We start from the raw sequence: 24447 nt of genomic DNA on the forward strand, positions 1-24447 counted from the left end.
GATAACAGGTCAGGCAAAGTCACAAGCTTGTCTGACAAGTGGTTGCCTCCCTGCTGTACCCATATGGAAACGAATGTCTCAAACTATGAAGTAACGTGAGTTTAATTTTTGAATTCTACACACGCAAATCTAGGCAGAATTTTCCAGCTGACACAAAATGTTGCATAATTTCCAGAAGATTTATAGCTTTATTTAAATCATTTTCAACCAAGATGAGCATTGGGCAAGGCTAATCTTTCTTGTCACGATGTGCTAAATTGCTTTGATTTGATGATCCTCATCTTTCTCAAGGATTCTTTTTTTTTTTTTAATCACTTCAGAAATGTCACTGGAACACTGCGAAGTTTCAGGGTACTAAAGGATTCCCAAAAACTTTTTTTTTTCTTTTCCCTCCTCTTTCATTGTGTCTCTGAATGACTGCCTCTTCACATTGCAGCAAAATCTGCAAAGGCTGGAGTTTACGTGGGGCTCAGGCTCTGCCAAATGGGATCAATTCCCAGTTGAAAGCAGCATAGACACAAAGATAACCTGATCGCATATAATCCCACCAACCCACCCAGAAGCTGGTACTTTGACCATGGCCAAATAAATCAAACCATCAACATAAAGGGCTTCTTGGTGAAGTGTCACACCCATGCTCCAGCAACAAGCTGCCCTGTGGTGGGTTTTGGCTGGCTGAATTCCTTGAGATCTCCCTTTTTTCTCTTTGCCATCACCAGAAGGACACATGGTGCAGCAGACTGGCAGCACCGTGAGGCCATGGAGGCCATCACAGGGTTGGCTATGCTTTCCTGGTGCAGACTCCTAAAGCAATGAGGAAGGCAGAGGATGGTTTGTGTTTTGCATTCCTGGAGAAAGCAGGCAAATACATAAACAAGGAGAACTGCTGATGGGGAAGCTGCACTAGCATAATTAGCTTGGACCTTGGAAATGCCGCCTGAGGCTGCCATGCTCAAGGCCAAGGGAGCAGGAGGCAACCACTCCTCCTCACTGCAGCGCCATGCGTGGGAACCAGTTGGGGAGCCCTGTGTCCCCCTTGGTTTGCTGTTCTACAAGTGCCTGGTTCCCAGAAGAGTTGAGCATGATTTGCTTTCAATGGCACTAAATGATTGGAGCTTCAGCTCGAGCACCTTGGAGTGCACAGTGTGAATTCAGGCCAGCCAGGGTGGGCTTGGTGCTCCTCCAAGGCTGTGCTCCTGAAAGAGACACTGAAACCAGACCTCACAACACAGGGAAAACATCCCTGACACCAGAATAGATCAGGTGGAACTGCCAATCCATCAGCCTGTCTGGGTGAGCCCTGACCCCTGGGGAAGTCGCCTCCTGTAGCACTTGTGCTCCGTGGGCTGTTCCTCTCCCTTTTCACCCTCACGTTCTCCTTGGAGAAGGGAGTTTGCAAGAACTCAGCAAAGTTTTTCTTCTGTTTTTTGTAAAGTAGAATAAATCCTTCTGTTCCAAAATGCCATCTGGCACCTGACAGTTGTGTTTCAGTTTCACAGTCTCAAATTTAATTGTAAGCTCTTTTGCAGGGTTTTCAAGGACAGAGTGACACAATATGGACTACCTACAATGAAGACATATGAACTCTGGAGCATACCAAACAAATTCCTTGCATACTTGTTTTCCAGCACAGCATCAATCACCACAGGGATGGGAGTGTGTCCAAAACAGCAGGAGAAAATGCTACAGCTTGCAGTTCTTGGATTGTAATTCATTTAAAGTCAGGCACATTAGCTGTACCACTCTAACATCAGATACAAATCTCTTTTCTCCTTTTGCCCATTTACTATCTGAAAAGCATTGAGATTCCATATTTAAAGCTGTCCAATGTAAATCCTCAGCTGGTGTAAAGTGGGATAACTGAGCTCAACAGCTGCTCCCGGTCTTTGAAGGCAATGGAGCTATGCTTATTTACATCTGCTGAAGTATGATCTATCACTATATTTCCCTGACTTTTTCTTTGGTGGCTTGTTTTTCTTTTCCTTTGGCTTGACAAAATAAATGGTGTAATTCTTAGCTCTTATACGATGTCTTTCATCATTGCATCTCAAAGCTCTGCACAGATAAAGACTAGCAGAATTAGCCCCATCCAGTTTTTATGGGGAAAGTATCTGAGGCTCATAAAGTGAATTGACCAACTCAGGGGACTGGGAAGAACCAGAGCTTCAGACATCCTCAGCCAGGACACCCACTACCAATTTCCCCCTCTCGGCCACTATCATGGGGACATACAGCCCTCTTCACCACAGGTTTGCTCAGTTGTATGCCAGAACCCAGCAACCTCAGGTCACTAATGACGAAACCAAAGTTCAGGTGCTAGTTTCTACCCAGAGGGTTAGAGCCTGACATATCCATCTTGATTTCTACCTCCTGCCCTTCCTTTCCAAAACCCTTCTGTCCATAAGCCATCTCAGCACAGCCACAGACTAAGCTGGGATGAGGATACAAGCCTTGCTTCCAGGACACCATGAGAAACTATGCCACCAGGAGCGATGGTCCAAACCTACACCTGTACTCACGTCTAGGGCAAAAGTTGGGGTGAGTCTGACTAAAGGAAGATGAAAAACTTTGGTTTTAACGTTGTCCACTCAGATTCGTGCCAGATAGGCAGCAACCAAGCAATGTTAGCACTTACCTCAGCTTAAAAAACATGCCTTCGCTTTGGCTGTTCTCTGAGGAACAAGGTCATACCTCTTCTGTTGAAATTGGGGATAAAGAGTAGAAATCAAATGGAAATCAGAATAAATCAAAGTGAGGCTGGCTGTCCCAGTCTTACTAAGCTATGAGAAGAGGGAATTAGCTACTACTTACTGGCACAAATTGCCTGGTAGCCCATCTCATTTTACTTCTGGTGGGAAGATACTGAGGGCAGGAGGGCACATGGGACATGGGCAGTCATCACCACCATCAGACGATTGATCCGAGTCTCTGTTTTCAGCTTCTCACTGCCATTATTCTTACCGTATTTCACTGCCAGCAATAATCATTATTTCTTATCAATTTTCTTCAACAGAATCTCTTATACAAAGGTCAAGCACTGAGCTCAGCATTATGTGAGGCCCATGGCCTCCGAAAACGTTATCCTGAACATCCTTCTTTAGAAAACTTCCCCCAAAAAGCCCAACATATGCTTGTTCATGGCCAACACTGTCCTTAAGAAAGCTCCCCTCGCTCCCTGGCACTCCAGATGTACATGGGGTCCAGCCACCACCCCTCATCATTTGCTCTGCGAAAACTGCACACAGCTGTTGCAGGTGAAATCTGAACCTCCCTGACCACCCATTGCCTTTCTTCCCTGGACCATGCCCAGTCTGAACCAACCTTTTCTGAGTATTCACCCTTTGAACAATATGTCAAATAAGATCACTTAAATCCAGCACCTATAAACTCACCTATTTCTACTGAGAATCTCCTCTAGGGAATTTCTTATAATCACAACCTCTCTTTTCCTGTTGCTGTTATAGTAGGTCTCCATCCTGAAATCCCCTTTTAAAATGTGTTTTAGATGTTTTGTACCTCTGAGGTCAGATTAAAACGCCTATAGGTGCTGTGGCCAGTTTCTTCATTTCCTGAACTATGATGTTCATTATTTGCATAATGCATCTTATCTTGCTATTGCTGTGGGCAGGGACCACTGCACATGTTATCACAGGTCAGATGATGAGTGGGAACTCATTAAACTACAGTAATTAATTGCTGGCAACCATCTGGCCACCCCTGAGCAGTAGTGAACAACGCAAGCAGCAGAACTAATAGTGCCTCCTTGCCAGTATTTCTCTCTCCCATGTGGATCCTCTGATAGCTAATAAAAGCTGAGACTTTATCTCAAAGCAGACACAAAGACAGTCTCTCGCTCCCCACGTCGCCTCTATCTGAGCACCTGCTTTCATGTAATCTTTAGGAGCCGGGTATCTTTGACACCACTGACATTCAATCAAACATCGATGGAACTAGTTAATGCTTTACAAGTTACGAGGAAGTAAGAGATAAAAAATGCTATGGTGGCATCACCCTTGTTTCCTCATGCAGTTAGGGAAAAAAAGAAGCCTTTTAAATCTATCCCGTAACCTTCATTTGGAGGTAGATGGCAAGTTTTTTATATTGACAGCTGCTTTAAACCTTGGAACTGGGAAGAGTTGCTTTGAGGTTTTATTATATAAAACCTCCCAAGTCTGCACCATTTTAATGTGTTAAGTAAAAGAAACCTCTACCTGACTCAAAGTTATTAAATGTAATTGAGATCACATGGGGACAAAATGTTATTTTCCTAAATGCCCATGTTGCAAAAGGTATTAATCTTGTTTACCTGCAAGATTGATGCTGGCTCTGCTGAAACTGGGAAGAAGCTACAATTAGATATATTTAATTCCTCCTCAGCGGTGGTCTGTAATATGATTTCACCTTCTTCCCTCTCTTCTTTCTATTCCAGTTATGATGGGCTGTGGTGTCTGCTCAGCTCTAGGCACAGCATGGGAACTCACACTCAATTTGAAGCACTCGGTGCCTCAAGAAGCATTAACACTATGCTACCTGGGAAATAGAAAGCCGAGGAGCAAGGGCTCCTTTGCAGCATATGCCTTACACACCACTTTTTTAACCATGGGAGGAAAAGAAAAGGACAGTTTTCAGAGATTTTTGAAACCAAACAGGGCCTTTGAGAAAAGGATGCCACTGCAAGTCACTTACCTTTTCTTCAGGGATCGGTGGGGTGCAGACACTGATAAGGACAATGACAATTGCAGTGAGGGAACAGAGGATGAGGGCAAAGTAGAGATAGTGCAAGTCCTTTAGCACAGCTGGTCTTCTGTCCTCCTCACCACAAGATGGTGTGCTATAAATAAACTCGATGATCATCCGAATGAGACCAACAACTAGCCCAAACATGAGGCCCCAGAAAGCACCCTGAGAAAAGGCAAGCATAAAAAAAAAAGTCACTGCGTGATACCTTTGGTTTAAGCTTCCCCCTCCCCTCCGCCCCCTCACCTTCCCTGCCCTGCCCCGCCCCACCCCTTTTTAATTTCTTTCTCTTTCTTATACCAAGACCTTTTATGCCTGATGGAAACCCACACTGACATGCATCAAAGAAGGTTGTTTTCAGTTAAAAATCCTCATTTCGTCTTTCTGTCCTTGAACATAGGACAGCTAAAGCACAGACAATGGAAGACTCTTCCTAGTAACGTGCCTCCAACAAGACTATGACACATCCTCCCTAAAGCAAAGAACAACTTTGCCTTTTGTGCTTTCAAATGAAATTGCAAAGAAGTACCGCTTGCATTGGCTTCTTGGAAGCAGATACACATACATTAGAGACTGGGCCAAGATCCATAATGTATGCCAGGGAAAGGCTGTTTCATTTTCACTCTTTAGCTGGACTGGCTTTGAGTTTATAGAATCTCAAAGGCTAGGTAGTGAGGGGAGAGTTATTTATTCATTTTATGAAATTAAATATGTACATCAGTTTGTTGTCGACACTCTACTTACAGGCTCATTAATCCTTTTGCAGAAGATTGCCAAGATGAAGAGAGCTGTGATCGGTGGGGCTAGATAGCTGGTTATGGATTGAATGTAGTCAAAGAGTTTGCCACTGTTAGCTGATTGAATGATCGGGATCCAGAGAATACTGATGACTATGAGGATGAGGATGAAGACTCTGAAAGATGAGGATAAAGTCGTATTAGCTCTGCAGGTGGTGGAGTCCACCTGAAAATGAAGTTTTTCAGGAAAACACGCTTCCAGTTGCTCTCAGCATCTCCTAAGGAAAAAATCCATTGATGACTCTCAAGAAGAATCTTTCCATGTGTATACAGAAGATAAAATTGTTCTCTTCTAGAAAGTCAATTCAATCAATTTGCAGAGCTAAATTCGCAGATTTGAGAGTGTGCTGATCTAGAACTTGCCAGTCAATGTGCAGGACAGATCCACAAGGGCATGGTGGCTCCCACCGTGAGCTGGATCAGCACAAGCCTTTTAACCTAATTTGTCCTAGAGAGCAACATGTTCTTTGAAGGACTAGCTCTTGGATGTGACAAAGAGAGGGAGCTGGAATCTTGTGGAAGCGATCTTTCTGCCACCTTTCAAAGCAGATAACATGTTCAGCCTCATGCCTTTGCCAAATTCCAACTCATTTGCTGCTTATTAGAATTTATTCTGAGGTCTCAGGTGCATATCATAACCCTTCTTCCTCTTTGCACTGTATGTTATAGAGGCTTCTCTACGCCACTGAACAAGAGATACTTTCCCTCTCATTGCTTTACAGTGGTGGAGTGTGAGATTACCTGCAGCCTTCCCCCAACCTACAACAAAGTTTAGAGACTCAATACTCACGACAAGAGAGGAAAAGCATCATAAACGGGTGGAACGCAGCTTAAACTCTGTTATCAGGAGGATAACTTTATATGCTTCTGATATAATGCAGCACCAACGTTTGCTCACAAAGGGCACTATAACTTATCAGAGAGACAGAGAGCTGAAAGGCCCAGCTCTCTGCACATTTTTCCTGAAAGAAGGAATAATTGCAATTTATTGCTTCTGTTTGATGCAAAAATAACATGTTCTTAAAGACCTCTGGTGACAAGGACTCCAGAGCACCTTTATCTTTTCTAAAAGCTATATTTAAGGCAGTATTTCTGTTAAGTTTAGAGGTGAGAGAGGCAATGATCTCCCTTAGCTTAGTGGTGCACAGTAGCCTCTTTGACCAGGTCTGTCTGAGATGAAGCTGGAAAACAAAATGCTTTTTCTCAGGCTGCATTCCTGTTCTATATTGTAGACACCAGATTTTTCTTGGTGAGTACAGGTTGAAGAATGTAAATGCTTCACTCAAACCAGATGATGAGAGAACTAAGACATAAAGAAATGTAAGGACCTGCCCACAATCATCAGCTCCTGCTCCGAAGCCTTTCTGCGGATCCGCTGCCAGATGTCTATAACAAAGAGAGTGCTGCTGCTGTTGAAAATGGAGGTGAGGGAACTCATCAAGGCCGCCATCATCACAGCAATCATCAAACCCCGGAGCCCTGGGGGAATAAAAAGAGGATGAAAAATCAGGACTAGATGTTTGGCCTCTCAGCACTGGTTTTTCAACCTGATGTCTGGTAACTGCAGTTAGATTTCCTCATCCTCAGGATGGATAAGCGCAGTCTGATCCCCCAATGCAGAGCATGGATCAAGCCCAGCTCCACAAGTGTAAAGGTTCCTCACCATCAGGCATGAGTTCTATCACGAGTTTGGGGTAGGCAATGTTGGAACAACCCACTGCAGCTCCACAGACCCTTCTACAGATGTCTGGGTCCACACAGCCCACTTCATCTATAGAAAACAGGAAAAGGACAAGAAGCCAGTGTAAAACCCATTGAACCACAGGTTGTTTAATTCAAGGGAACAAATCTGAATGCCCTGTTTGGTTTTATATAAGTTAGAGACGCAGCTGGAATACAGCTAGAATGAAGATGAAGAGCATATTACATCATAAAATAACGGTAAAACTTCAAGATGACTTTTTGCAGCTCTGTTCAGGGAACAGAAAAAAATCTCCCTTACATAATTGTAATCTTTGATGACTTATCATTTGTGGGAACTGAACTGTTGCCACGGTCCTGTCAGCTGGGTTGCTAGAGGTGTTGGCTGGCTCCTATTTGAGGAAATCTGGGAGAGAGGCACTTGAGGCAAAATTTTCCTCTGGGAATAGTTGTCCTAACTGGGGAATTCTTCCTGGGAAGTGGCATGCTTTGGAGAAAACAGCAATGAGAACTCCTTGGGAGACACCAGGAGGGGAATACTTGCTCTTTCACAAAGGAGGGCTGTTTCACATGATCTACCAGGAACTGCATGAATCTGTGTGCTAGATGATTGCTAAAACTCTCACCAAATACCTAACAAAAATAATCTATAGGACCTGAAGGGCAAGTCAGTGCTTCGCGTATTTAATTTCCTTGACTTCCTCCAGACAGACAGATGCATGCAATGTCCACTGTATGGAGCTCTCTGACCCCAAGAGTAAAATATACCTCATACTGATACACCACACTCATACACTCAGCAACTTCTGCCACTGTGGGAGCACTAGCAGTGGAGGAAGGTCATGGGAACACCGTTGTACAACAGGAATCTATATGAGTATGCCTGAAGGACAGCTGTTTCTGAAGCGTAAAAGTGCTGTCAGACCTGTGTGGGATTAGTGGTTATGACAGATATAAAGCCTTAGGAAGATGGGAAGGCTTACCTGGGTAAAGAGCTCTGCTGATCATTCCTGGCATGACGATGAAAAACATAGGGAAGATTTTCAGATATCCTCCCAGCACAGATCCGCCTTTGGCATGGGAGAGATTCTTGGCAGAGAGAGACCTCTGGACTATTACCTACAATCAGTGCAGAAAGAGAGCAGAGAGTAAAACAGAAGCAGTACAGAGAGAGCACGAGCCATGCTCTCTCTGTCTCTTGTTCTCATGGATGACTTTGATCTGGCAGGATCCCAGGGTGTTTTGCATGCCAGTGGCAACTTTCCCATCTTGGTTGACTGCAGCCTGCTACCACTGCTCAAAGCTCGGTGTACAGGCTACAGGAGAGGGCAGCATGGAAATTTCCTTTACAAGAATAATTTCGCCCTTGACTGAGATGCAGCCACCTTGAGGACAGGAGACAGCAACTGTAAGACAGCAAGAGACAAGGAATGAAGCAGTCCATAGGCGTTTTGGTAAAAGATCAGTGGTGGGTTTTCATAATTAATGCACAAAAGCACTGTGTCTTGAGAAACAAAAAAGTTTTCCTTTTTTCTAGCTTGGAAAGGAATAAGAAATGTGAGACCTTCTGGGAATGTGAATGGCTTATCTGGAGACCTACACAATTTCACTGCACAGGCAGCTCCACATCCACATTTTCATATCCTTGTCACGCTAACTGCATGAAGATCCCTGGCACTCACCAGCCCACACTGAGATAAAGACGAAAGAAAATAACCTGCTCTTTCTGCACTAAGAAGTACACAAAATTAGCAGCTTCCTGCGAAGGTGGAAGGAGTGAGATATTCTGGTCTAAACCAGTAAAAAGGTAATAAACCCTGCACAGTGAAGCACAGTCGTACTTCAGCTCACAGATCTACAAACTGAGGTGTGGGCTGAAAATTGCAGTGTGATGGTTTGCCTGGAGAAGGAAAGACTTCATTTACCTGATCAGTGCACCAGCACCAAAGAGCCAACACAGAGAGGCCAAATATAAGGCCAGGCCAAGGAATGTCTCCTGTGACTGGGTCCCTTAACAAACGAAAGGCATCTGCACGTGGGAGGTGGCAGGTCGTGTTTGGGACTATGATCTTCGGTATTGCTGTGCTGTATTTCTCCTGGAGCCCTTCATACCACCCAACCTTTTCAAATCCTGAAAAGAAAATACCAGTGATTTAAGTTCTGGTGCCATCCTGCAAAGTTATTTCCTTATCCGAGTTTCACGATTACTTTTTTTTTTTTTCCCCCATCTTCTTCATCTCCTTTCTTTTCATGCCACCCTCTCTTTTGGCAGTCACAGTTTCCACAGGATTAGCTGGATTTTGCCTAGAGTCTTTGTGGTTTTACCGGTGCATACTGGAAGAGGAAAATCTCCATGATCCTAATCCCCACCATGTCTTCAGCATCCAGTCTTTACTCATACACTCTGCAAAAGCTGTAGCAGGAAGCATGACAAGAACAAAGATACGTCTAAATTTCTGTTTGCCAAGAAGGCTTAAAGCAATGACTGATGATGGTCAGTTCCTTGTACCTTTTTATTTTTTTATAACCCTCAGTTACACCGTGGTGAATCCACAGTGACTCCTAAAGTCAACATGGACAGCTAGCAGAAATTACATGAGCATAGAGAGAACTGAATTTGGCTCTGGGGGTGCAGTGTTGCAAGCTCTTTGGCAATTCCTGATAAATTCAAACTGGTGAGGTGAAGTTATCCAGAACTTCATCTCCATACAGGTAGTGCAAAGGAGGAAGCAAGTCTCATGTCTTATCAAGAGTTGTGCTGATATCACTTCTGCAAGTGGTTAAACGTTATTTCTGCTCTCTACGTGAAAGGGTGAGGTAGCATGATAAGGTCTAATGCCCTTGGGACAATTAAACTAGTGTAGGATGTCACTACAGGTTCCCCTTACCTATGAACATAAGGACCAAAGCTCCCAGCACCATAATCAGGGTCTGTAGCGCATCTGTGTATATCACAGCTGTTAAACCACCTGTCAAGAGAACCAGAGATAACAGGCAGAGTGCATCACCATCAGATGGGTACCTCACCCGGAAATATTTCCCTTGGCCCCAGTCCTGTGGTTTCAGGATAGACTGACCTTCTGGGAGAAACTGGCAGTGAGCTGGTCCCCAGGACCCTATTGCTGTCACAAGCCCTCCCATGAGGGTTGGCCTAGAGGGCTTGTCCATGCTTATGAGAGGACTTGGAGGCAGCTCAACATCTTAATATCTAAAGATGCTAACATTACAAAACAAAGTCTTTTGTAATATTAGAATATTCTCTAGAAACAGTGATGTTTCCCCATATAACAGATTCCCTTAGGCCAGGAGGTGAGAAGGGAGTAGCCAAAGATCTTCAAAAGCTGGGAGTAACAGGGCAGGAACAACCAGCAGCTGAAGGAATCTCTCCCTCAGACCAGGACCTGAATACTTTTCCCTTATGCAGGAAAGGGGAAAGTTACATCCTATGCTGCAGTTTATAACATTTCCTTTAAAATCAGCTATTTACCAGCTATGGTGTAGACAGCAGTCACTGCTAGCAAGACTACAGTGGACAAGTAGAGGTTCCAGCCCAAAGAGATTTGAATGAACAATGCTCCGGAAAAAATGTCTGTCTGGAAGAAAAAAACACAAGGGCAGTCTGGCGTTAGTAGTGCTTCGTGCAAGGGATATCTAATAAAGCAGTCTGCAGCCCTCTGCGGCTGAAAGCATTGACGAAGGAGGACACCACCAAGGTGAAGTGGAAGCGGAGGACAGAGGACAAGGCTGTTGGCTGTGAACCTTCTCGTTCTCTATGAAAGGAAAAATCTTCCCTCTGGGTCAGAGCTGTCAGCATCTGGGAGCTGGGGCAGCAGGAGGGTGAAAATCAAGGTCCTACGCTAAGAGAATAAAAAGTCATCAAAATAAAGACTTTCTTACATGCAGCATCCATGGCATGTAATACTCACTGGCACAGAGAGGTGTTGGTGGAAACTGTCATTCCTTTTGCTGCCTGTGAAGACATTCATAGGGAGCAGGAGCCAATGTATCCACAGGCAGACACAGAAAGGAAAGGATGGCAAACGACAGAGACCAGGTTCTTCGCAAGACTACACCTTGGTGGCCTAGTGGCCAGGAGACACTCCTGCTAAGAAGACTCCTTATTGTTTGAGTGATTTGTGTGAAAAGGTCAATAGCTTGCCTTCCAATTCATGCAGGTCGGCATACAAGAAGGACCCAGAAAAACAGGTTTTAACTGCTGAAGACCTCACTAGAAAAACAGAAACCCCCATCAGCTTCGTTTTGTTTGGATCTACTAGCAGAGGGAGTAAAACTAGACACTGGGTGAAACCTAGAATTATGAAGATAACATCATTCAAATGCAAAAAGTGATGTGGGAGATGTGTATGTTGGGAAATCAATTTGAAGGACACGTGCAAATGTGGTATGGGGTGACATACAGGTGAAGGGATTTGCCAAGGGAGGCAGGAGGTGTGGAGCAAGATTTCTGTTTGCTGTGCCTGAAATAAGCACCTTAAAACCGAGAACCCAGTGCAGCTCCTGACCTCTGCAGCTCTGAGACAGGACAACCACAGTCATCACATCACAGGAACCATTGTGCCTTCTGGTTTTTTACTTCCTAGAAGGAAATACAAACACCTAACACTAGCCATGCAGGATTAGTTCTTTGACAACACTGTTTATTGAGATCTCTGCTTTTCTTTGTGAGAAGGGAGGACTGCAATGCCCTAGTTGCTAACCTATGTTTGGGCAAAAAGCGCAGGGAGAAAAATCCTTCTTGTAACCAACTGCCTGCTGTCCAGCCAGGCGCTAAATGAGCTCCCTACAAACAATAGCCCTGCTTAATAGAAAGCACCTGTCATGCCCATAAACTCCACCAGCCACATCCATCAAGTACAGGTGAATTGGCTGCACAGAGGAGAAACCACTGAGATGAAACAGCAATGACTAAGGCCAGGGTCCTGCTCTGAAAAGCATTAGCAAATACTGCTCTGCTGAAGGTCATTTTGAAAGACTGGTCCGTTTTCACCACATACATTGGCTGTGTAGCTGTGCATATTGCAGTGCTGTTGCAGGAGAGATGTTTCACTTGCCCATCATGCGCCCAATTCTGCTCCAAATACCTCTTTGCAGGACCTCTCCCTGGGCAATCCTACAGAGCAAATCTCCTGGAGACGGTCATGACAGCAGTACATATTGTAAGCAAGAGCTGGTAATTAGAGGAGGAAATCTATCCCACGCTCTCAAGCCTGGAACTGCATCTTCCAGGACCCAAGTCATAATAAGCCTGAGAACAGGACTCTGAAAGCAGCTACAAAAGGCACACGGGTACTTCATCTCCAGTCTATGCCTTCCAAGGCAATTTGACATCTGAATAGTTCAATAGAGCCTAGAAAAAACTGACTCGTACTGGTCAAGGGACAATCAGCTGGAGACAGAGGACTGACATTTTCAGTTCTTGTAATGGACTCTCAAATAAAAGTTCCCTTCCTGCAAGGGCATAGGTAGATCTTAGCAAATCCCTGAGCGCAAGTTCTGCCTCTATTAATGGTGTTTAAATTAAGGGAAATTCCCAAAAGCTTGCATTGTGTTTTGGCTGCCTGCAGGGTACAATGCTACAAGCAATCCAAGAAGGAAGTTGAGTTTTGTCTTAAGCCAGAACCCACCTCCTTTTCACCATATCCTTGTTATACAAGACAAGTGACAGAAAGAGAGAGGAAAAACCATAACATACCTAATGCTGGAAATTAAGCCACAAGACCATCAGCAAAATAATTACTAGGACAATGCAGACGCATAATTTAAGAGAATCTCCCATCCCAAAGATGCAGTCATCCAGATCCTTAGATGGGGTAAGTTCCTGTCTACGTTGCCTAAAGTTTGATACAGTAGAAGAGGAAAAACAGGCAGACAGCTTATGATACTTATACTGTTTAGTAATTAGCTGCCATATCCCTGTAATGTTCTCACTGTTCGTTGTTGTTTAATGAGGGCTCTTTCTCTTAGGGTAGGTCCCCATGATCAACACAGAGGCAGGTATTTACTTGAGCAAATCAGCACACTAACACACTGCTGCTGTTTGTGGTAGATGAGCTGTCCTTTCAAGGACATCTGAGTGATCTCTGAGCAGCCCTGCAATGTACCAGGACGACCTGCCAGTGCCCTAGACACAAGAGTTGTGTTCAATTGGATACATACGGATATCTTGGTGAATATATAGAGAATGAGGGACAGTACGGACATGTAGATTTGTATCCTCTGCCCTCCAAATCTCTTCTGCAGGTACTCGGGCATGGTGACTACTCCTGCTGCAATGTAGACAGGCACAAAGATCCAGCCAAGAGCCAGAAGTGCCCAGGTAGCCTGTGAAGGAGACAGAGAAAATAAAGGCACATTACTCAACACATGAGAATATCCTTCTCCTCTTCTCTTCAAGTGGACATCCTAAGAACATAGAAGGGTACAGCGTCATGCAATATGTTTGGAAAGGAAAGCAGCCTAAACTTTTCTTCCTGCTCAGAAGGTAAGGTGACAAATGTAAGAATTATTACTATACGATTAAAAGCTTTAGAAATTTTCCTCTCAAGTTCTGTGTCTTTCTTTCATGGGTGGCACATTCTGTTGCACCTCACAATCTTTTGGGCAAGCTGGTATATTCTGTCACTCTGGGTATCTGAAAGATGGTGTATTTGATGGCCTTTAAAATCAGTGATGCTGTGGCAGCAAAGAGTTAAGTGATTCAGAGAAGGATGGCAGCATCTGTTTCTTGCTTGATTAGCAAGTGATGAGGCTGAGGCAGCAGTCTATCCCTGTGGAGCATAAAAATAAGCAACAGCAAGACTCTGCCGGGATGTTTTCCTTGCAGGTTAACGCATATGTGCTTCTGTTGCTGGTAGATAAAGGGGCAGTTCAGTCACTTTGCCACAGTTGAAGGGCCTTTTAGAAGGTGAAAAGGTGTCTCCCATTACATATTTCTTCTCTGAAACCAAACAAAAGCCCAAACAGGAGATCCTGAACATAAATAAAAGCCACTGGATTATCAAACTTCTTATCAAGCCTCTTCCTGGCTGCCTCAGGCCATTACCTTTCATCCAAGTACCTTATATTAGTCCAGATTTTACTCTGATTGGTTATTTAAGTTATCAGAAATGAAACTGAGCCCTGGGAGCAGAGATTGTGAATGATCAAGGAGAACGGCCATGGCTCCTGCGGTGGCAGAGATTGGCTTAGTAAAAGATGCTTATATGATCCCTGCAGCTGAGTGATGACCCATCCAAAGGAAGAAAATAATGGCATATCTAAGGTCCCTTTCCAGTCTGAAAGAAATTAATCTAAACTCATGATGTTAGATTTGCCTTGACATACAATCTTATCTTCATGGGCTGCTAAAATTACTTGAATAGATTTACCTAAAGTATAGCGATATTGGTATGTCCTACAAGCACCCAGCTGAACATAGGCTTTGCTTTCTTCTCCAAGGACTTAGAGGTGATCTTAGTGGTTTAGGAAAAGAAAACAACTCAATGCAATATCCCAGGAAAGAGCTTTTAGTGGGCTTTGCCTGTACTTGGCAAGTATTTGACACTATTAGCAGTCTCTGCTAATATAGACCAGAGATTTAGAGTTAGGTGAGTGGTGTTTATTGTGAGGCTGGCACTAATCTCACTCCTTATCACTGCAGCTGAGAAATTTCATTATCATCACACACAAAAGGCCTGGTGTGCATGCTCTGTGTTGTGTCTGTGGCAACTTTCCAGGCTAGTTCAACAGGGCAAAATGAGGCCTGACTTTGCACCCAGAGGTTCACCCCAGAAACATCACAGTTTGGCAGCTGGCAGGTGAATACAGTGTTGTCAGTTCTCATGGCTTTCCACTGAATTTAGGAGCACATGCTGCTTTTTTTGTTTTCAGACTCCCTTACCCAGAATACTGCGATTATCCAAAACCTTTTCAGCACTCTTTGCCTTTATTTTAACCATGATGAGTGCAGACTAAAGCTTAAAAATATGGCCGCGTGCTCCAGAGAAGGTCAAAGAGCTAATAATTTTAGCAGATTCCACTTAAACTAAAATAAAGATATCATGTTTTTAAAGCTGTGTCAGTGTCTGGAGGCTTCTCTCCTGAGGCTTGAGAACTTGGACCTGCCAGTACTGTTAGCATCTGATTTTGGAAACAAACCCTCAAGTCTCCTTTTAAGCAGCAATATCGTAGTTGACAACACAACCAGCTCTTACGTTCCACTCAAAGCCCCCAACAGCAAGGCCCCCAGCTGCTCCAGTGCCCGCCAGACCGATGAATAAGCCACTGCCCACATTGCTGGACATCAGCGATGCTCCAATCTGAAACACACGACACAGGCACAAAACCCAGAAAATCACCTTGATGAACTTCTGTATCAGCCCAAGCATTTCTCCCCAGCATTCTATTTCCCTGGGACCTCATTTCCTTGCAGGTAGGTAGCCGGGTGCTAATGAAGAGTTGCGTTTTCCTTTTAAAGAGAACTATATTTTTATATCTTAAAGAGGGTGTGTGCACTCCCTTCCACCACCTCGACTCCAATGTAAAGCTTAATCTCAGGACTTTGTCAGTGGTTCTCCTGAGATACACACCTGTTAGAGGGATTACAAAGGGGTGAGAGAAGTCTAGTGACAGCCACAGATACCCGAGTATCCATAAAACATGTTGGATTTCCTCATTCCCTTGTTACTCAGCCAGCAATGTGGTATTTCCAATGTAGTGACCCTTGCTCTAACTCTCTATGTCTTGCTGACAGTCCAGTCTCTTCTAAATCTTACACCGAATATGTATGTAGTGATTTACACAGCCAGGGCGACAGGACTGCATTCTTGAAGCTCCTCCTAAGGGAGGAGATTCCTGAATCATAGCAGGGATGATATTAGAAACATGGAGGCCTTTTGAATATAATGTCAACATATATGTTCAAAGATATTCAGCTCTGCAGCAGGCTGGAAAATGCTAAAGTCTCGGGTTAACTTTAATTCTAGGCATGATAGGCTGTCCCTTACATGGCTCATTGACACTCTAATTGGAAGAATACAATCTCCAAGGTGCTTTAAAGAGGGCAAAGACTGTCTGACTTAATTACTAATTTTGTTTAGCATAAAGCCTCACCTCCTTTCTGTGTGCCGACACTAAATCTCAGGGTCAAATGAGAAGTTACTCAAAGGACATAGCCATTTTGTCTCCAGAGAAAGTCTGCTTTCAGCCACATCACCTACAAAGAGCTTTTCTCTCTTTAGTACTGCTAAACATGAAATAAAGAATGATGGAATTTGATCCACTGCTTCTCACTGTTGAGCAAGGTAAAACATTAATATGGCATCAACACCCACGATGATTCTTGTCAACAGCTCTGCCTTTCTGCCTGTCAACGAAAAGTCCTGATTAGAGAGGTGGCTGCTGCAACATGAATTTGAAACTGAGATGGGGACCGGGGCTCTCAAAAGATGTAAACAGTTTTCTAATATCTCTATCAACCAGAAATACAAAAGATATATCGCACGGGACCAGTGATGTAATATCAGGGTTTAGCTGAGACTGCCTAACACACAGCAGAAATCCACCACCTCTGAGAAAAAAAATAAAACATGTATAAGCCAGTTATGTACTCAAGGTGAAGGCCACAAAGAGCTGAGCCTGAAGGAGTGCTGCAGAAGAGGAACCAGCTCTCTGACAAACAAAATTAAAACGTGAACAGCATTAGAGGTTGCTTTGAACCTAGAAAGGCAAGTCAGGAATGCCAAGAGCCAAGATGTACACAAAAGACTCTGTGGCCACCTGTGGTTGTAGCCAAAACCAACGAGAATGCTTCTGGGGATTGTTTGTTTAAAAAAAAAAAACAGAACAAAAAGAAAAATGCCGGGGAAAAATTGTTCCATTTTAGTATCTTTTAGTTTTGCCCTTCTTAATTAAAGACACCCATTGAGCTAAGCTTTTCCATTAAATGTCATTTGGCCAAGACAGAAGTATAAAAAATATTTAAGAAGTAACAGATTTTAGAGGTCTGTCTCTCTGATGGCAGAGGTTGAAAGTCTAGCCTGGTGAATTATAGGCAATGTACATTCAAATGAAAAAAAAAGAAAAAAAATGCCATGTTTTGGTTGAGAAGTGCATTCCGTTCCCCACGATTCACTGGAGAGACATATGGTGCTAGAGTCTGGTATCGGCTGAGAAAGATCTTTATTCCTGTGGTGTTTTTATGCCCTTAAAACTTTAAATTATCTTTATATGTACCTTTCACTCCCAAGAAAAGGCACTTTCAATGGATTTTTTTCTTCATAGTGAAGATTTATACTTTGGTGGTTTGAAGTTTATATCCTTTACATCGTTAGTCAATAATCTCAACTTTACCCTAAACAGCAAGGACTCAAAGTCCTGGGCTTTGCAGTTATGTTTTCTTCAGTCTCTAAATGCTTTTTTTTACTGGATAACACATTCCTAGACTACCTAATACTCTCTTGGCTCGGGGACAACGGTATCTTTGGTGAGCTGGGGACAAAGAGTTTCAAACCCAGCTAGACAGTCAGCACTCCCTCACTTCCACCAATGTGAACATTATTATTGCTTTAACTTTAACAGAGGAAACAAGAGTTGAAAAAAAATTGAAGATGCTGAACTATCCGTTCTGTCTTGGCAGCTCCATGGTGTAGACCATTTAGCAAAGCTGCATGGGATGATTCCTGGTGGATCCTCTTCATTTCAGTACTACAGTCAAAACATGTTTGGACTGGGTCACCTCACTAGGACTGCCCTCCTTACACCTGGTATTGCTTTCAATCGATGAAAAACAGAGAGATGCATTTCACTCACAGGCCACCAAGTCATGGATCGTCCAGCAAGAAAATAGCCTCCAATGGTCCCCCGGCTTGCTCGTATTGATGACTGGAAGCACAGGAAAAAGAAAAATGTTTTCCTCCATTCACCCACCCTCAAGTCAGAATCAATGCCCATCCCAGTAACCTTGAAACATCCCATTAGCAGCCTCCTACACCACCCTCGTCTTACTCCCTTGGGTGTCACTACAGTTAACCGGCTTGCCCTACCCGGGGCAGCACAGACAGGTAGCACATGGTTCTGACGCAGGCTGAAGCAGGGCCCATGTGAAAGGCAGGTAGTTTTGAGAAATCTGGGTGTCTAGCTGCTCTCAGCCATGTGAAGGTACATGTTTATAGCTCCCGAGAAAGGCTGCCTACTTCCTGACAATGATATGCATTAAGAGGGAGCATTTCCCTCCTCATTGTCCAGCATCCCTAGTGAATGTCTTCAGAGCCAAATAAGGAGTGAGAATCAGAAGACAATCTCGTACCCCATGGGAGGCCATCAAGGACTGCATTTAAGCATGACATGCAGGTGCGCTCCAGGATGGCTAGCAATGCTCTGCTGTAGCTCCTGCTGTCTTGCTTCTTCCCACTGCTGTGGATTCAGGCTTTCCAGCAGCCCCACCCTTGTATGGACACATCACACAGCCCTATCTAAGAACTGCACGAGAACTGCAAGATTTCAAGAGCAATAGGCTGTTCATAGGACAGCAATTCCTCTGATGTGACTGAGGCTGACTGTGCCTGCTGTTTGCAGCAACAAGGAATTTACAGTCAGGAGCTACAATAAAATGGTTTGCTGCAAAATGCCTGTGCACGTGGCAGCAGCCAGACTGGTGAGCAGCGCTGCACGAAGCCAGCAGAAGCCTGAATGCCTGGTCTAAGCATTAGCTCCAAAATTTTTTGGGGGTATCTGTTAAGTATGCCATTATTTCTACCTCTCTTTGTGCAGGTTTCTGATTTGGAAAGAAGCTGTTTAAACCCATTTAATGACTTCTCCTTGAATTTACCCATTGGGGATGAGACAAAACCACATCAGCCAGCCAGAAGATTGTAGGCCTCTATGTAAGAGACCTTCAAAAACAACATGAACAAATAATTAGTAACAGTATTCCCAAAGCTTTTTAAAGTCCTGTTTTAGTCTTCTCCTCCTCAACCCCAGTTTTTCGCTTGCCTTTACTCCTTGTTTGCCCTTATCCTAGTGTGAGACTACTTTGCAGTATAAGAGGTAGATATCATCCCCGGAACAACCTCCAGGGTTTGACCCCTGGTGATCCTCACGTAGGGGTAGGGGTGAGGGCTAACAGGAAGATTACTGTCACCCCACAAACCTGCTTAACAGGCTGTGGGATAATGATGTGTGCAGAGGATACTCTTTGAAGGAAACACCTTTGTACCCAGGAGAGATCCAAGGAGGACCAAAGGCTGTCTGCCTTAGACAGGTGTAAACCCAGTCACCTCTGGGACTCACCCATATCCCAATGGCAAGGACAAAGACGAAGTAAGCAACCACAACGATGATGTCTGCCACCCCAAAGGCTGTGTTCCCCTGCAGCGTAGGCAGTTCCGTGGCAGCTGAGGTTGGCTGGTTCATGGTTGTGAGCTGATTGTCTCTCTCACACTGGACTTTGGTGCACGTTGTCCTTCATCGCTTTCCTTGTAATAATTAACAGGTTAGAGAAGATGTGAGTAGGGAGCAGGAGCCCAGCAGGGCTACAGCTAACATTTCCCAGCAGCCCCCAGCAGGAGCTTTGTCTCTGTGGTTCATCAGTGAGGACCTCCCCATAGCTCTGCAGTGTAAGCATTCCTGCTGACTGCTCCTTTGTCCTTTTACCAGCAGTCCCCTCCCCTGCTTATTTATAGCTCAGTGACAGCCACTGGGATGGCAAATGGATAAGCATTCAAATTGTCTTTTTCCCCTCCCTCTTTCATATCACTTTCTCCACAGCATCCTGAAGGGGAGTAGTTGCCATAGAGGGTAGCTGGTCCTTCTTCGTGGTGCAGGTGGTGAGGATATCCATCCATGCAGGATGGGCGCACACCTGCACCCACGTCCAAGGGGCAGGACCAGCCACAGACAAGGGCACTGGTGCTCCTTCCCTAAACAAGTCCAGTTATATGCTTCCTCCTTCCAAGTCGAGTGCTGCAGCTCAGGGATACTCCATGCTGCAGAGAGCCCTACAGCCCCAGCGGAAGTGTAGGGAGAAGACAGTTGAGTTTTCTCTACAGGCTCTCTAGCATTCGCACAGCCAGCAGTGAAAGAGTTAAGCTTCGTGGGTGACAAGCAGAGCAAACTCCAGGTCACCTGTGTGAGTCAGGAAAGCTGCTATTTCAGCAGGAGCAGCATCTGTCTTGAGGCATAGGCAGTTAGGAGGGGGCTTGTTCCCTACCACAGCAGCAAACTTCAAACTGCAGATCCTCCTCCCTATCCTGGGAGCTGCCTGGTGCAGCAGTTACTGCCCAGCTGCATGAAAGGTCTCACCCTTCTCCGTCTCTTAATACATTTTCCAGGCAGGACCTGTTCCTCGACCTCCCTCTGCACCAGGACTCTGCTCAGAGGTGCCAGGAGGAGTGCAGGATGGTCCCTGTGGGTGCTTCAGTTGATGATCATAACCTAAGAGCCCAAGACAGGTAGACAGGCAGCATGGTTCCTAATTACTCTAAAAGACATTCACCTCCTGCAGATATTGGCTCCTGACACCACCCTCAAAGCCATGAGGCTTGTGGCATTCATTTTCTCCTTAGTTTATAAATACAAAATTCTCCAGATTATGGTTGACCCCGGTCACCCTCTGGAGATATCTCTCCTCTCTCTTCACTGGTTAAGGAAGAGCTACTTTTGTCTTTTCCACTGAGTGCCCACAGTGCTGTGCATGCCCCTCCCAGACAGCGTCAGTTCCCTGCTTCCCTCTCCCCACTCACAGCAGCATCAGGGAAATTACAAGTATGCTGGAGATGGGAATGCCGCTGTAGGAGGACAGGGCAGTGGGCTAGGCTGGCATGCAAAGGCAGAGGCTATGACTAATGTCCTTGGGAAAGGTTTGGTTCGGGGCTGCCACCCTGGCAGGCTCAGCAGGGCTCATTAAAAAAAGAAATAATGAAAAGCTGTATCTGGATGCTAAAGAGGATAAAACTTGGGAAACACACATAGAGCGGTCCAGCCACCAAGACTCAAGCTCCAATGTGGTTGCACATCCCTCCGTTACCTCTGTCTGCAGTTATCCCATATCTGCTGGTGGGGGACAGGACACCTCAGCCGAGGGCACCAGCCTGGTCTGGAGACAAAGCAGGGACCATCCAGCACCATCCCAGCTCTCCTTGGCACCACCTGCCCTCCGAATGAGGGCACAGTGTGTAGGTCACACTGCTCCTCTGCTCCTTTGCTAGGACAGATTGTGCAGAGCCATTACAGAGCTGGCTGTAGGGCACAAGCCTTCTCCAAGCAGTTCCCCAGTCCTCAAAGCAGAGCGAGCTCCTACCTCAGCCATCTTTGGTCACTCACCCCATGACATAAAAGGTGGGCTATTTCAAACTTACGTGAGCTTTGCTTGTTCTTGGTTTCAAGAGAGGCAACAAAATCTCTCTCTCATTTTTTTCATCCCCTTCTCTCTCTGTGTTTTCTTGCACATGCTGGCTACCTGCTTGCTCATTACTTGCACTGCCAAAGCAAGGACCCTGCCCACTCCTGCACCCCAACCTGAGGCTCTCTGGGAGCAGCACCTCAACGTAGCCTCATTGTTCTGAAGAGGGCTTTCAAGACCGAAATGTTTTTGCAAGCTGAAGTACAGTTACCAGAAATTAAATATCTGGAAGCCCCAATACCCTGATGTAAACAGGCAGTTCTCCCTGTGCAGAGCTGATTTACACTCACCCATACACTTTTCACTTTCAGCACTCCAGCACCCAAAAGCAAAAAGGCAGTCACCTAATCTTGAAACACATCAAATTCCATCCCAAGAAGCAAGCACAGCCTGTATCTCCAGTCTTCCCAAACCAGGAATCCTGCTCCCCTTGGGGAGCCCAGCCTGAAGTATTTGCCTAACCCAGCCCTTCACCTCACTTTCCCAAGGCACTGTACCAGTAGTAATTAGCACTTGCAAACACTTGAAAGCTTGCACACCTGAAAAGTAAATACATCTAATAAGCCATTCCCAGCAGCTGTGAGCTATCATAAGACCATTGGACCCTCTAGAATGATGTTGGCTTATAGTGGAAGGACTCTATCTAAAAGTGTTATTACACCGACTTGACCATCCCAAACGGTAGTGGCCACCCTCATTGCTGGCACAATTGGGTAGGATTGTAGTAGCTGCACCTCGAACATGGACAATACCTCTGGTGTGTCTGCAGTGGTCCTCCTCTTCAGTGCTTGGTGGTCTTGTGGCTCTCCTTCCCTCAATCCTGCTTAGGCAGGAGTTGTGCTGCTCCCCACACCTCAGGGCTGGCTGCAGAGGTGTGCTCCTCCTGCTGTCCCCCGGGGATGTGGCTGCTGCCCCTGCCCAAAGCCAAGGGGCTGGATGACGCATGCCAGTGTTGCGTGGCGTTTGCCCTGGCTCCCAGCCCTGCAGCAGGAGCCCCAGGTGAGAAGCGTGGTGCACGGAGTGAGATGCACGGCTCCGCTGGGCCCCAACAGCAGGGCAGTGCTTATCTCCTGCTCCACGCACTCTTAAGTCAACATCGGCAGCTATCCACCTGTAGGAGATGTGGTGCTCCTTGCCCTGGGAATGAATGGGGGAATTCACGTGTCCAGGAAACAATAAAAATTCAACATAGCTGACAAACAAATGACCAGTCATTGGAGTAAAAGATATTACACAGCATAAGCCCAGGAGGTGCAACAGGACAGATCTCTATTGATTCTTGGGGAGGCACACTCATTTGTTCCTTCTTATTCCAGGGGACTAATTACGGCACCTTGGATACTCTGGTTAACCGCTACAGCAAACTTGTCTTTCTCAGTAAGCAGAGCACCTCAAAGCCTCTTGGTCAAAGCTGATTTTTTTCTTCCCCAAAGCCAAGGGGCAGGTTGGTTTATGTTATCTGTGCTGGTGGGAGCAGTGGTGGTGGCGGAAGAAGTGCTGGCCATGGTGGGGAGGGACCAATTGCTATGCACAGGGAATAAAGCTGTTGTGGAGTGTCCACTCATGGGTGTAATGGGCACAATGGGCTGAACTAACCTGAGGAATATAGATTTATTTCCTCTCCTCTTTTCCCTCATGAGACATCACTCCTCCACCTCCCAAAAAGCCTTTCCTCCTCCCTCCAGAACTTACTCCCTGGTGCATGCCTGGCTCCATACAGTCTTTTATTTTGGCCTTTGTGAGGGCTGAGAGTAGGGCAAGCAAGTGAGGGGCAGAAAACAGCCTCTGGAGCTCAGATAGCGGGGCTGGGTCTACCTCATGCACCTCATATCCTTGGCCAGAGACGGGCCTGTTAGCACTGGGCCCTGCCGCCTCTCCCAACACCATTGGGATGCCCAGCAGAGGTGCAGAGCAGGTTGCAGAGGAGCAGCAGCCCCATAAACCCACACAATTTAAACAGTACCTTGGAGCTGCAACCTGCCTGCTGGAGGTCTCCTGCAGCACCATTAATGCAGTCTCCTCTCCTTGCAGCAAAAGCGACAGAACATTTAGTGTCCTCTTGTGGAGTGTGCTCCCTTACTCATGTCACAGCAGCTGAGAACGAGCCCTTCAGGGACTGCAAATTATAAGTGGCGTTTCAAAGCGTGCAGCTGGAAAAAAAGGAAACGTGCTGAAGAGCAAGTGCGTCTGGGGCAAAGGATGTTTGGTTAAGTGACAGGTGATTATTTTCTCAAACGTTAACCCGTAAATGGACTTTCTCTTTACTACAAAGCTACTTCACAACCGTCAGCAAATAACTCCAACGACAACTTCTGAATTCCTAAATGGATTGAGAAATCAGCTTATATACAGATAACAATGCAATGAGACAAGGCGACAGCCAAGGCTCACTTCTCCCCTTCATCCTGGGGGGAGGATGGGGGTGGATCTGTGTGCTGGATGGGTGAGGCATTCCACTAATCATTATTTTCTTCTCAGCTCTTTCTCAAGGGGAATGTCTCTTGAATAAAATCCAGCAGTTTAATTTTGGTTTGATATGAATGGAATGTCTAAAGGCGGCCTATTCAGCTCAGCCTGCTCCAGAGGAGCAGTGCTTTGGGAAGCAGGCAAGGGGTGGGGAAGAGGAGCAGACACCCGGGAAGCTGCAGCAGTGCTACCAAAGCTCTTTTCTTCCCTCTGCAGGCCACACTATGATTTTCACTCCTGGTCTGTCCCAAAAACCTGGAACAAGTCCATCACTTCAAGCCTCCTTGCCTTTTTTGTTTGTTTTGTTTAACCCTAGGGTGAGTCAGGAATATCTGTGCTGAAGCAGTA

At 45.4% G+C, this 24447-nt stretch overlaps 1 protein-coding gene across 5 annotated transcripts in view; it reads right to left on the bottom strand.

The window, feature by feature from the left end:
* Positions 1-23762, bottom strand: part of SLC5A9 (solute carrier family 5 member 9) — a 41485-nt gene extending 17723 nt beyond the window's left edge. Inside the window, exons 1-14 of one of the 5 annotated variants that reach the window (XM_054073266.1) lie at positions 23597-23752; positions 22386-22770; positions 19524-19708; positions 18045-18116; positions 15449-15553; positions 13413-13577; positions 10723-10828; positions 10124-10204; positions 9161-9366; positions 8219-8354; positions 7198-7305; positions 6863-7013; positions 5482-5650; positions 4687-4902 (exon numbers count right to left, since the gene is read on the bottom strand). In XM_054073266.1, the coding sequence (XP_053929241.1) occupies positions 4687-4902; positions 5482-5650; positions 6863-7013; positions 7198-7305; positions 8219-8354; positions 9161-9366; positions 10124-10204; positions 10723-10828; positions 13413-13577; positions 15449-15553; positions 18045-18116; positions 19524-19646 (1638 nt within the window). In that variant the 5' untranslated portion in view covers positions 19647-19708; positions 22386-22770; positions 23597-23752. Of the gene's footprint in view, positions 1-4686; positions 4903-5481; positions 5651-6862; positions 7014-7197; positions 7306-8218; positions 8355-9160; positions 9367-10123; positions 10205-10722; positions 10829-13412; positions 13578-15448; positions 15554-18044; positions 18117-19523; positions 19709-21923; positions 22092-22385; positions 22868-23596 lie in introns of those variants that run through there. The other 4 variants (XM_054073263.1, XM_009561962.2, XM_054073264.1 and 1 more) reach the window with 4 other exon arrangements.
* Between the last annotated feature and the right edge of the window lie 685 nt (positions 23763-24447).

Source organism: Cuculus canorus, chromosome 8 (genome assembly GCF_017976375.1).
Source record: "Cuculus canorus isolate bCucCan1 chromosome 8, bCucCan1.pri, whole genome shotgun sequence".
Taxonomy (NCBI): domain Eukaryota; kingdom Metazoa; phylum Chordata; class Aves; order Cuculiformes; family Cuculidae; genus Cuculus; species Cuculus canorus.